Source organism: Rhinoderma darwinii, chromosome 1, assembly GCF_050947455.1.
Source record: "Rhinoderma darwinii isolate aRhiDar2 chromosome 1, aRhiDar2.hap1, whole genome shotgun sequence".
NCBI lineage: Eukaryota > Metazoa > Chordata > Amphibia > Anura > Rhinodermatidae > Rhinoderma > Rhinoderma darwinii.
In genome coordinates, this window is record NC_134687.1 from 336,264,428 (window position 1) to 336,277,917 (window position 13,490).

Below are 13,490 nucleotides of genomic sequence, written 5' to 3' on the forward strand. Positions count from 1 at the left end.
AGGGACAGCGATAAGATTATCATCACATGATCAGAGAGCAATATGCAGTCTATTGAGGCAGAGGAAAGGAGCGATCACTGTGAATGGCGGAGGAGGAAGTAATCCATTCGGGAGTACATGTTGTGTGGGTGAGAGAAGAAAGTGTAGTTCCTGTCCTTGGGGTGAAAGATACGCCAGGGATCTGTTAGCTGGTGTGCGTGGAGTAGGCGGCACAGGAGACGGTTTAGGGGTCTTGGTGAATGGAGTTGGGATGAGGTTGTGTCCAATGATAATTCTAATGGTAAGTTAAAGTCACCCCCTAGTACCAGAGTCCACTCCGCAAACTCTTACAAAGCATTAAGAGCCTCTTCCAGGAGTGTCAGTTGACCCGAGTTAGGGAGGTATAAGTTAGCAAACGTCAATGTGGAGTTTGCGATCTTACCTTTAAGGAATAGGTACCAGCCCACGTCATCTGTGTGACATCCCAGGAATTCCCAAGGCAAGGAGATGAGAATGGATACGCCCTTGGTTTTAGAGTCCGAGGAGGTGCTGTGATAAACCTCAGGAAACCTAGAGTTCCGCAGAGAAGGTAGTTGGTCTGTGCGGAAATGAGTCTCCTGAAGGAAGGCCACTTGAGCCCTTTTCTTCCACAGGAGTCAGAGTATTGAGGATCTCTTTTCTGGAACATTCAGACCCTGGACATTCAATGATACAACAGTAAGGTTAGCCATGGTAGTACAATGATTGTGACACTGAGGACTGGGAATGGTGGAGGTGTTCAGAGGATAGGCAAGAAGAAGGGTAAAGCAGGGAGGGCTTCAGGGGTAAGAGAAAGAAGAGCCCAAAGGCTCCAAGTGACACCTAGGGGTGGGAGACTCAAGAACAAAGCCTGCTAAGAACAAATAATCGCTATCACAGGGGATATGCTATAATTCGGATATCTGCAAGTAAAGGGTCACATGTATGAACCGATGTCGTGGGCGCTTTTTGTTTTTTTATCGTGTTCACTGTGCGGGATAAATTAGTTCTATAGTACCGGTCGCTGCACCAAATATGTGCAGTTTTTTAAAAATATTTTTACCATAATAAAGCATATTGAAATGAAGAAAAAAATAATATATTTTTAATTTTTCTATGAACTTGACCATGTAATCCCCTGATCTCTTCTATAATATATGGCAATGTATTATGCCTGTCAGTATTATACTGACAGACAGCATATTTGGCCCTTCTTAAGGCAGGGCCTACTAGGCTCTCATACATGGCATATCTGGGGCCATTGTTAGGTGTCCTGCTCTCATGGAAACCCATCGTCTCCCCATGATCGCATCGCAGGATGCCGATGAGCTAACAGAGTAAGCTCCCTTCTTCTGTAAAATCACTTAGGAGCCGTGATTCATTATTGACTGCGGCATATAATCTCCGATACTGCTGTTAGAATGAGGTGTCTGTTGTACAGAGGGGGCCATAAAAAACTAAACCCGGTTTCCCTTGTGTGGTTTGTGCAGAATATTGCTTATCGGGTTTCATACGTCATAACTGTCTTACAGTAAAACTCTCTTTGTTGCCCATAGCAACCAATCAGAACTCTGGTTTCATCCTCCAGGAGAGGATTATGAGAAGCCCGAGAAAATTGATGCGAAAATTATCTCATCAGGCATATGTCAGCAGAATAACATGATGACGTGTACTGAAATCGCTTCACGTAAAGCAATACCGAGTTACAATTGGCTACTGGATATGGTAGTTGACAGCCATTTGGACCGGTTGCAATACATCATGTCTGATAAAGCGTGGTTCCATCTAATAGGTACTGGCACACAGAAAATTCACACAAGATCCACCAACAGCCACCTCATGATCCAAAAATTGGCGTTTGGTGCCTGGTCGCGGGCACGCGGATTGTCGGTCAAATATTCTTTAATGAAAATGTGAACACAGCTGTGTACATGGATATTTTCTAGCAATTGTTTGCACAGTTAACTGATCACGAGCATGAGTATTGTTTCTTTCGACAAGACTGGACAACATGCCATACGTCGCGCACACGGGCAGAGTTTATGCGGCATTCACAGAAGAACATACGATGAGGGTTGTGGCTTCCGCTGAATATGGAACATGTTGTGTTGCAGAAGGCGTTCCTGAACATGAGAGGCACAATTTTACATAGCTGATGATGCATACAACTTCCAGCATGTCCTGTAACGTGTAAGTCAGGGGTGGACATACCATTGGTGCAACCTGTGCAGCTGCACAGGGCCCAGTAGGTAAGGGGCCTACTGTCATATTAAAGCAAACTTCTTCTATTTGTTATATTGCATATAAATGCAAAGCAAGGGGCCCATATACTGTTCTTGCTCAGGGTCCCTCAGCTATCTATGTCTGCCCCTGGTGTAAGTACTGTATGTTATTCTTCCATTATCCCGTACAAACCACACAAGGGACACAGGGTTCTATTTTTCGTGGCCCACCCTGTATAATACAGCCGTTACTAGCAAGAGAGAGCGCGGGCGCCACTGTTTCTCGCACCATAATTTCGCCATATAGGACATAGGGCTGTTAGGGACACAGGGCTTTAAAGGGGTTAAATACATGCAACATTCTTATTAACCTACTTTTTTGGGCCTGTTTTAGTTTGTATATTTATCGGTACACAGTGTCTTAGTGGTTATCACTGTTGCCTGTGTTTTCATGGGTTTCCTCTGGTTTCCTCCCACATTCTAAATTTTCTACCTGTATGTTTTCGGATTGTGAGCCCCACTTGGGCCAGTGAGTGATGACAACTTCTGTACAGTGCTGCAAAATATGTTGGCACAATATAAGCAACAGAAAGAAAGAAATATTTTGTACTATTTGTTTAGTAAATCCACAGACAAATATATAAAATATTTGCATTTGTAGCTTTAGGCCATGTTCACACTGAGTTTTTTGCAGGCAGATTTTGATCTGCCTTCACGCCGTTTTGCCGCGTTTTTCACTCGCACCCATTGAGCGCCACTGGAAAAAACGCAGCGCAATACGCTTTCTCGGTCTCCCATTGATGTCAATGGGAGGTCAGGGACGTAAACGCCCGAGGATAGGGCATGTCGCTTCTTTTTCCCGCAAGTGTTTTTCTCCGCTCGCGGGAAAAAACTCCTCCGCCTCCCATTGAAATCATTTCAATTTTCGGACGTCTTTTGGCTCGTTTTCCGACGTGCTTTCCGTGTCAAAAATGTCTCAAAAAAACTCTGTGTGAACAAGGCCCTCCTGATCTTTGTCATACTCCTCTGTATACAATTGTTTGGGGAAATGCCCACTTTCTCAGGGACCCCACTGTTAATAAGTGGAGGATAAGATACTCTGCATATTATTCAAAATTAATTTTATATTTAAATTTCAATAACAAGTGTATTTTCCTCTAATGTATATGGAGTATTGAGCATAATGATGTGGTGACCTATCCCTTCCAGCAGTCAATGTAGCCATGTCAATTGAGCCTGAGCTAACAGTAATTAGCTGTTTGTAGCCATTTTCATTACATTTCTAATAAAAGTAGTCCCTTAACACTGCATTTGTGCAAATGAACCCGAAGCACTTTGGCTGCTACATAAGTTGGTAAGTCCTACTCAGTGGAGATAAACAACCAGCATCTGTTATTGTATCCTTTTCCAGCTTGGCTTTTACCTTTTAAGTACATCAATCCCCAGTCAAGGTTATATAGAGTGAGGTTCACTGGGCATGATGTGTACACAGGAGATGAAACACAACCGAAGATCATCCAACAAAATATTACCCACAACAGCTGCTCCATTTTATTCCTCCTCTACAAGACCTACAGAATAGAGCTTTAAAACAATATTTATTTTTAATAGACACCAGAAATCTATAAATGGCTAGTGTTCCAAGATTAAGATGGTATATGAAGTACATGCCGTAAATGTGATCGTTAGTCCTGAAATATATTTTTCATGTAAGCTGCTTGAGTTTTAAAAATTGTGTGTATACAGACGTGTCCATCCTTAACCTTTTTAGGTTAATCTCGCGCCATCCAGTAATAAAAAAAGTATACGTTATATGCCTTTTTAACGAGAGTCGATCGGCAACGGATGGCATCCGACAGAGCAATCCCTAGTAAAAAAAATATTGCGTTACACTTTGTTCACATTTGCGTCTGAGCCTCCGTTTCAGATTTCCACTTAATTTTTGCCTGACAAAATAGTGCATTATGCAGCACTAGTTTGTCCGTCATAATTACGAAAACTCGGCGGAACCCAATAAAGTCAAAGTGTCTTGTCGAGCGCCATTGGTTTTAGTCATGCAACTGATCCAGCACTACTGTTTTTCTCTTTATGCTGTTCCTATGATGGAACAGAATAACTGAAAACCTAGCGTAGATGTGAACATAGCCTTAAAAAACTTTTTTTTTAAACATGGGAGTTAATGGGCGATGGATGATCGACGGATGGAATCCATCAGAGGCATTTGACGTCAACTGTGCAAGGTTTTTCTTTTTTGTTTTTTTTACATGGGAGTCTACCGGCCACGGATGACTCACAGAGGGCATCCGTTGGAGGTACAGTTTTTTTTCTTAAATCGTTTAACATCTCGCACCATACATATCAGGATATGTTGGGTTTAGAGATAAGTTAAGGAAGGACATATCTGTTTGTGTGTGTATGTGGATGTGTGTATATATATATATATACTAGTATAGAAAACCCATTACACGGGTTTGCTAGCAAAAGGAATGATAAGTATTTATAATTGTGCTGTTTGAGAACGAGGTTGTTCATTACAGGCTTGTCTTACTTGTCTTACGTCAGGGGTTTGCCTTCTTAACACCCTGTTTTGGGAATTTATTTCTCGTTGTTCCTGGTGTTCCTCTGCACTCATAGTTGCTCTTCTTATTCTCTAAACCAAATTTATATATGATGATTATCAGCATTGTTCCTTTTATAAGTTAGCGTGATCACACCTAGCAGCTAAGTCCTGATAATCAATATATATTATTGGACAACTATGCCTGCAATTCTCTTATGTAAACGAATTGTATCTTGGTATTTTTTTTTTTATTTTTTAGATAAGGGAATTGCATGCACAGTAATTCCTTAATTAGTCCTAAAAATAAGAAAATTGTGAATCAAATCAAAAATAGTCCATAGGGTTGACAAAAATCTAGATTTAATTTTTTTTGCAAAATCGCCCAGCCCTACACACAGTGATAACTCGGAGTACAGATAATGTAGGAGATGTTACATAAAGTCCTATGTAACACCACAGATAACACACAGGGATAACTCTGAGCACACATCATGTAGTAGATGCACACACAGAAATATATACAGCTACAGGGGCGTAGCTAAAGGCTCATGGGCCCTGGTGCAAGAATTCAGCTTGGGCCCCCCTATCCCTTCCCAACATCACCAGACTCATGTGCACGCCTATGCCCAGCCGCCTTGCCGAAAGACCCCATGAATGCCTCTACAGTATAATGCTCCCCATAGCTGACCCCACAGTATAATGCCCCATAGCTGCCCCCACACAGTATAATGCCCCCCATAGCTGCCCACACACAGTATAATGCCCCCACTAGCGGCCAAAACAGGATATTGCCCCCATAGATATACTGTGGGGGCAGCTATGGGGGGCATTATACTGTATGGGGGTACAGTATAATGCCCCCCATAGCTGGCCCCACAGTATATTGCCACCCATAACTGCCCCATACAGTATAATGCACTCCATACAATATAATGCCCCATACAGTATAATGCCCCCCATAGCGGTCCCATACATTATAATGCCCCCCTAGCGGTCCCATACATTATAATGCCCCCCCATATTGTATAATGCCCCCTCAGCAGCTACCATATGAGCCCCCCACCCATACGCAGTATAATGCCCCCACATGTACCTAATAGAAAAATAATAACATAATTACTTACCTATCCCCGTTCCCACGACAGGTGGAGAATCCTTCTCCTCCGGTCTGTGCTGTGAGTGACTCGGCGCAGACAAGCGCGATTACGTCATTACATCGCGCCTGCCTGCGCTGAGCCGCTCGCAGCACAGTGAATGCTGAGGACGCAAATACAGTTGGAAGTGAAGTCAGCGCTGTGTGGCAACGGTGGACCTGGGGGCCCGGTTGCAACTACGAACGTTGTGACCCCTATAGCTACGCCACTGTACAGATGCATATAAAGGCACTTACACACACACACACACACACACACACACACACAAATAGAGGCACAGGCAACAGACTGAGCACTCACATCTCCTTCCTCACAGGTTTCTTGCAGGTCGGCGCTAACTGTGCCTCGCCCACCACGTCCTTGCCAAATATATGTATGTATGTATGCAGGCGTGTTGTCTATATATATATATATTTATTTATTTTTTGTTCATTCTATACAATTTGCATGAGCATTTAGTGTAGACCATTAACCTCCAACCTGTTGCTTGATTGTAATTTGTAGACGTGGTTTTATTGTTTTGTTTTTTTAGTAGGGTTATATGTATATAGTATGTAACTCCCGTTATGTTTCTTTATGTTGAGTTAATATTTTCCCTCTATGGTTTGGGAAATAATTGCATTTGCAAAGTAGTGTTTGCTAATTTATTAGTCTAAAATGACAAAAGTAAACTGGATATATAGTCATTTTGAGTACTTTGTTAGAAATAAATCTACAACATAGTGGGGAGGCAGGACAAAGTGGGTGCCTATGTCAGTACAGTTCTAGTTACTTCAGTCTACTGGGAAATTACATTGCCATCGAAGGAGCATCAGAGGTTAATGTGTTTTGCAGGAAGTTTTAAACTGTATTAGCAAGCTGTTCAGGATGACCTAGAGGTGACAAATACTTATCTGCATATGTTAGAATTGCAGACTATCATTCTATGGACTCAAATAATAATCTAATATATAATTAAGAGACGTGGCATAAATGTTGTACTTGGTTAAGATTTTCTGTAAACTGTTGATATTTCAAGATTGCGCTGGTTGTGACTTTTTTTTTAATTTATAAAAAATATATATATATTTTCTATGCTGAGCTATTATTTGAAGTCACAGGCCTGGCTTTGCATTACTGAGATATTCTGATAACCTTTCCTACTCTAGATTTCTGTAATTTACATTGTTGTTATGACAACCAAATACAACAATATCTACATCTTACCTGTCTAGAGTAGTGGAAGGTATATTTTATATAGCAGTGTAATTAGAGAATATAAGAACAAAGAATTAAGACACTGAACACTAATATTTTTAAATGACATAAAAAAAAAAATCTTTAACACATGAGCCTTCATATCTGCAGGGCCGGCGTTGGGGGGGGGGGGATTGGGCAATCGCCCAGGGCCCTTATCTCCAAAGGGGCCCCCAGCCTTCAGCGCCACCACTGCTGTTTAGCTGCCCGCCCATCCGACAGTGAAAGTAAGCAGGCAGACGGGCAGCCACATCAGATTGTGAGAGAAAAGCAGGCGCCAAGCTGCATCTCGCTCAAGCCGCGCCATTAGCAAACTGCTCCGATGCTTACTCTTGTAGGCCACAGGCTGTTTAAGGCCTGTGGCCTACTAGAGGTCGGGAGGATGTCAGCGTCCCGGCGCTGGTGACGCAATGATGTCACGATGCCGGTGTCGCGATAGCGCCACAGACGCTGGACCACAGAAAAGGACCTATCCGCTCATCGTGGGAGCGGGGTTAGGTGCTTTTTTTTTTTTTTTACTGGCGCAAAGGGGGCCTAATTTATATAGTACGGTTGAAAAAGGACACGTGTCCATGAAGTGCTACATGGTGGGTGCAAAGGGGGCCTAACTACTACATGGAGGGCGCAAAGGGGGCCTAACTACTACATGGAAGGCACAAGGGGGCCTAACTACTATATGGAGGGTACAAAGGGGCCTAACTACTGTATGGAGGGTAGAAAGGGGCCTAACTACTATATGAAGGGAGCAAAGGGAGCCTAACATATATATTGGCATGAGGGAGGCCTAACTACTATATAGAGGGCACAAGGGGGGGTCAAACACACATATATGGAGGGCACAAGAAGGCCTAACTACAATGTGGAGGGCACAATGGGGCCTAACTATTATATGGAGGGCACAAATGGGGCCTAACTACTATATAGGGGCCTAAGTAGGGCCTAACTACTATATGAGCGCAACAAAATGAATTGAAATTACTATATGGTGACACAAAGGGGGCCTAACTACTATATAGGGGCACCAAAGGGGACCAAACAAGCATGGAGACACAAAGGGGTCTTAACTACTATATGAGGACACAAAGGAGGAACAAACTACTAGTGAAGCATTCCTGTGTAGCTAGGGCGCTATTATTGTGTGAGGCACAAAGGGGGCACTAGTAGTGTGCGGAGGGTACTATTACAGTGTGGGGCACCAAGAGGGAGAATTATTATTTCCACCTGGGGCACTATGAATGGTGAGTTATTGCAGTGGGTGGGGAGGGTGCTGGGAAAGCGAAGAACCAAAGATGTTTGTGTTGCATATTCTGCAGAGGTGATTCGTGGCTGGAAGGAGTCGTCATGGCGGTTTGGGCCAGATGAATACAAAAAGGGAAAGCGAACGACTCCAATGTAAGAAGACGTCATCAGTGAGTCACTGTACATCCCTGTACTGTAATCACTTATATGGTCTACAGAGCGCCTGTATAGGACTGGTATCTGCCACTATATGGTCACTATATACTAGTAATATTGATCTTTGGTTTATTCCACACATTTGACTACACCATCAAGAGTGGTCGTCGCATTATTTCTATATAGCTGAAGGGTTGGCCCCAAAAACACATATTGTTGATAAAAAAAATTAAGTTTGGGGCCCCAGTTGTAATTTTGCCCAGGGCCACACTTTGCCTAAAACCGGCCCTGCATATCTGTAAGAAGTATTTTGATGTTCTTGAATATGAAAATAAACTATAACTTATAATTGTTATAAAAGTTCTGCAATAAAAACGTTTTTTTCTTTTAAATCAACAGAAGTTATGTTCAGACTTAGCTGACGTTCAGCGGGAAAAAGAAAATTTGGAACAAACAGTAAAGCAGATGACTGAACAGCTGTCCCAAGCCAAAAGGTCACTGGAAATAGTGAGCCCAGTGGCCTTGGATCAACCTGTAGTGACGCCTTTAACACCCTCTAAAAGCACAGATGTGGAAATGAAACAACTTCAGACCAAACTAAAGGTAAAAACGAGGATTATGTTCCAAAGTGGCCTGAACCACAATAGTGTAAAAGTAATGCATCCTTTATTGAACGCTATGTTGTGTAAAGTTCTTCTAGGTTGCTGCTTTGTTTGTTATTGGTATCTTGTCCATGATGGCTTTTAACAGACTTCACATTGCCTTATATTGCTTTACGCATGGCTATTCTTTCACTGTTAAGAAAATCTTGTTCTGAAAGAAAAGTCATGCATTTGTAGATGAAGTTCAGAGGAGAAAGTCAAGGAGGCTTCTTTCCAAAGGACTAAATGAACTCCTGCCTTTAAGAAGCAGTTTGTGATCAGAGGGCCCGAGACCATAGTAGCAAGTCGGGATATTAGGCTCAGGAGGGAGGATTTTTTTTAATTTTAATACTCATGTAGCTCCGGCTACCATGTGATCTATGATCTTGAGCCATGCCAGTTTCTTAAAGAGCTCCATACTGCCAGTGCTAACCGGGACTAAAGGCTTTGCAGGACAGCTGAGAACAATAGAAAAAAAAGCTGATGTGATGGGAGAAATTGGACAGCAGCTCATACATGTGTTGGGGTCATTAGTAAGGTTGAAGTTTTGATCTACTATTTTCTTCTTCTTTTCTTTCTGCTAAAGCTTTCAGGTTTCGGATTCTTTCATGTCTAGTTTTGATCTTGCGTTAGCTCATTGATTGTTCCAATACACATGATCCCTGTTACTTTTGTCCCTTTAAACATCTGTTCTCGTTCTTATTAAAGCATCCCCAGTCTTTTACTTCTGTCTATGAATAGTGCCAGAATGCCCCAACAGTATAGTCAGAGTACATGTCAGACTGCTGCAGATCATTTATTCATGTAATTATCATAGATGTTTTAAGATCCATGGTCAAATGGCAAACTGGTTGTCACTGCTGCAGCACAATGTTTTAGTTCAGATACATTTTAAAAAAATGAATATGCCTGAAAGCTCAGTATAAATGAACTTTGAACTTTAGGACTTGAAACGATTCATTTTTTTCTATTCTTTGTGCTCCAAAAAGAATCATTTAAAAAAGGACAAAGGCGCAAAAATGATACATTATAAACTGGGACTGCCTCTGTAGAATTATTTTTTATGACCACATGTATTACGATTATTTATACAACATTCTATTCTATATATATTTGGCAAAATAATGCAGTGTCATGTTAGCTAGTAAATTACATTATTGTTATACTGGCTAATCAGAGAAAAATGCAGTAAGCTTTAAAGGCTATGTACACTTTTGAAACCAATTTTGTTTTTAACCCCTTCCCGCTTTGGCCACGTTTCACCTTCCTGACAGAGCCTCATTTTTCAAATCTGACATGTTTCACTTTATGTGGTAATAACTTTGGAATGCCTTTACCTATCCAAGCGATTCTGAGATTATTTTCTCGTGACACATTGTACTTTATGATACTGTTAAAATTGAATACCCCATATGTGGTCATAAACTGCTGTTTGGGCACATGGCAAGGATCAGAAGGGAAGGAACGCCATTTGGCTTTTGGAGCACAGATTTTGCTGGATTGGTATCTTGACACCATGTCGCTTTGGCAAAGCCCCTAAGGTACCAGTACAGTGGAAACTAAGCAAAAGTGACTCCATTTGGGATACTACACCACTTGAGGAATTAATCTAGGGGTGTAGTGAGAATTTTGACCCCACAGGTGTTTCATAGATTTTATTTGAATAGGGCAGTGAAAATGAAAAACATTTTTTTTGCAATAAGACGTAGTTTTAGCTCAAAATTTTTCATTATCTCAAAAAATAAAGAAGGCAAAGCACCCCAACATTTGTAAACCAATTTCTCCCGAGTACAGCAATACCCTATATGTGGTCATAAACTGCTGTTTGGGCACACGGCAGGGCTCAGAAGGGAAGGAGCGCCATTTCACTTTTGGAGTGTAGATTTTGCTGGATTGGTTTCTGGGCGCTATGTCGCATTTGCAAAGCCCTCATGGGACCAAAACAGTAGAAACCCCCCAGAATTGACTCCATTTTGAAAACTACACCACTCAAGGTATTCACCTGTGGGTGTAGTGAGCATGTTAACCCTGCAGGTGTTTTGCAGAAATTGGTGTGCACTCGATGATGCAGAGTGAAAATGGGATTTTTTCCGTAGATATGCCAATATGTGGTGCCCAGCTTGTGCCACTAGAACAAGACAGCTCTCTAATTATTATGCTGTGTTTCCCGGTTTTAGAATCGCCCTACATGGGGCACTAATCTTTTGCCTGGACATTTGACACGGCTCAGGAGTGAAAGAGTACCATGCGAAATTGAGGCCTAATTTGGCGACTTACAAAGTATTGATTCAGAATTGCAGGGCTCTGATGTGAAATAATAAAAGAAACCCCTGAGAAGTGACCCCATTTTGGAACCTGCCCCCCTCAAGGCATTTTTTAAGAGGTGTAGCGAGCATCTTCACCCCACAGGTCTTTTCCATAAATAATTGCGCTGCGGATGGTGCAAAGTAAAAATTAAAATTTTTCCCCAGATATGCCATTTCAGTGGCAAATAGGTTGTGCCCAGCTTGTGCCACTGGAAATACACACCCCAAAAATTGTTAAAAGGTTTCTCCCGGGTATGGCGATGCCATAAATGTGGAAGGAAACAGCTGTTTGGGCACACTGTAGGGCTCAGTAGGGAGGCAGCGCCATTTGGCTTTTGAAGCGTAGATTTTGCTTGGTAATAGTTTTGTTTGGAGTTTTACTGGTATTTCAGTTTATAATGTTGGGGCATATGTAAGCTGTGCAGAGTACATCAATGCCATAGTCAGGTGGTATAATAAGGGGGTAAAAAAAACAATAAAATAATCCATAGATGTGTGTTACGCTGTGAAGCAATCCTTTATGCACAGGCCAGTGTCGCACTGATAAATGGTGTCTTTTTTTTTTATCCCCCTTTTGGCCCACACTCCGCACCTTTGCAGTTTGGGGAATTTTGCTGGTATAATATGGGCACCCTCACTTCCAGCAGATATGTTCGAGTCCTCCCCTTCCTGGTTCCCTAAAGTTAGGGTCTCGATAAATCGCCTCTTGAAACAGAAGAAATGTTCCCCTGGGGTCTGCACAACCGCATATTTTTATTTCCTGACATATTGGTGCCTTAACTAATTTAATTTTTTCACAGACGTAGTGGTATGAGGGCTGTTTTTTTGTGGGACGAGCTGTAGTTATTATTGGTACCATTTTGGGGTACATGCGACTTTTTGATCACATTTGATCCTATTTTTTGGGAGGCAATGTGACCAAAAAACAGCAATTCTGGCAGTTTTTTTTAGTTTTTTGCTATACAGCGTTCACCATGCGTTATAAATTACATGTTAACTTTATTCTGCGGGTCAGTACGATTCCCACAATACCTAATTTATAGCGCTTTTGAATGTTTTACAACTTTTTGCACAATAAAATTACTTTTGTAAAAAGAATGTATTTTTTTTCTGTCGCCAAGTTATGAGAACCATAACTTTTTTTAATTTTTTCATCGACGGAGCTGTATGAGGGCTTGTTTTTTGCGAGACGAGCTATAGTTTTTATAGGTACCATTTTTGGATACATGCGACTATTTGGTCACTTTTTTTATTTTAATTTTTGTAGGGCAAAGTGACCAAAAAACAGAAATTATGGCATTTGTTTTTTCCGTGTTTTTTTTACGCCGTTCACCGCGTGGAATAAATAACATAATATTTTTACGGTCACAGCGATACCAAATATGTATGGTTTATATTATATTTTTTCAATAATAAAGACTTTATAAGGGATAAAGGGCAATTGTGTTTTATTTTATTACTTGAAACTTTTATTATATTTTTTAAAACTTTTTTTTACTGTTTTTTAAAATTTTCTTTAGTCCCACTAGGGGACTTGAAGGTCCAACTGTCAGATTATTTTTCGAATACATTGCACTACCTATGTTATTCACTGACCGCAAGCCGATTAGGCTTAGCCTCCGGGCGGAGCCTAATCGGCTTCCGTAATGGCAGAGCAGGAGGCCATTGTTACGTCTCCTGTTGCCGTAGTAGCAGTCAGCAGCTCTGCGATTGCAGGGCAGAGCTGCCGATCTGCTGACAACCAGAAAGATGGGGTGATCGCTTTCGATCACTGCATCTAAGGGGTTAATGGCAGGGATCGGAGCTAGCTCTGGTACTGCCGTTATAGGTGGATGTCAGCTGTAAACCTACAGCTGACATCCACCGCTGATGACGTCGTCTCATCTCCTGATCCGGCACCATCTTGCCGACGGCTACGGAATCCTTTTAGGCCCCACCTCCGGGCGGGGGCTGGAAGTTTTCCGTACTAGGCAGACTAG

General features: G+C 41.8%; 1 protein-coding gene across 1 annotated transcript in view; it reads left to right on the forward strand.

The window, feature by feature from the left end:
• CNTLN (centlein) overlaps positions 1–13,490 on the forward strand; it is a 396,875-nt gene that overhangs the window by 304,646 nt on the left and 78,739 nt on the right. Inside the window, exon 20 of the mRNA XM_075825669.1 lies at positions 8,964–9,167. Within this exon, the coding sequence (XP_075681784.1) occupies positions 8,964–9,167 (204 nt within the window). The remainder of the gene's footprint in view (positions 1–8,963; positions 9,168–13,490) is intronic.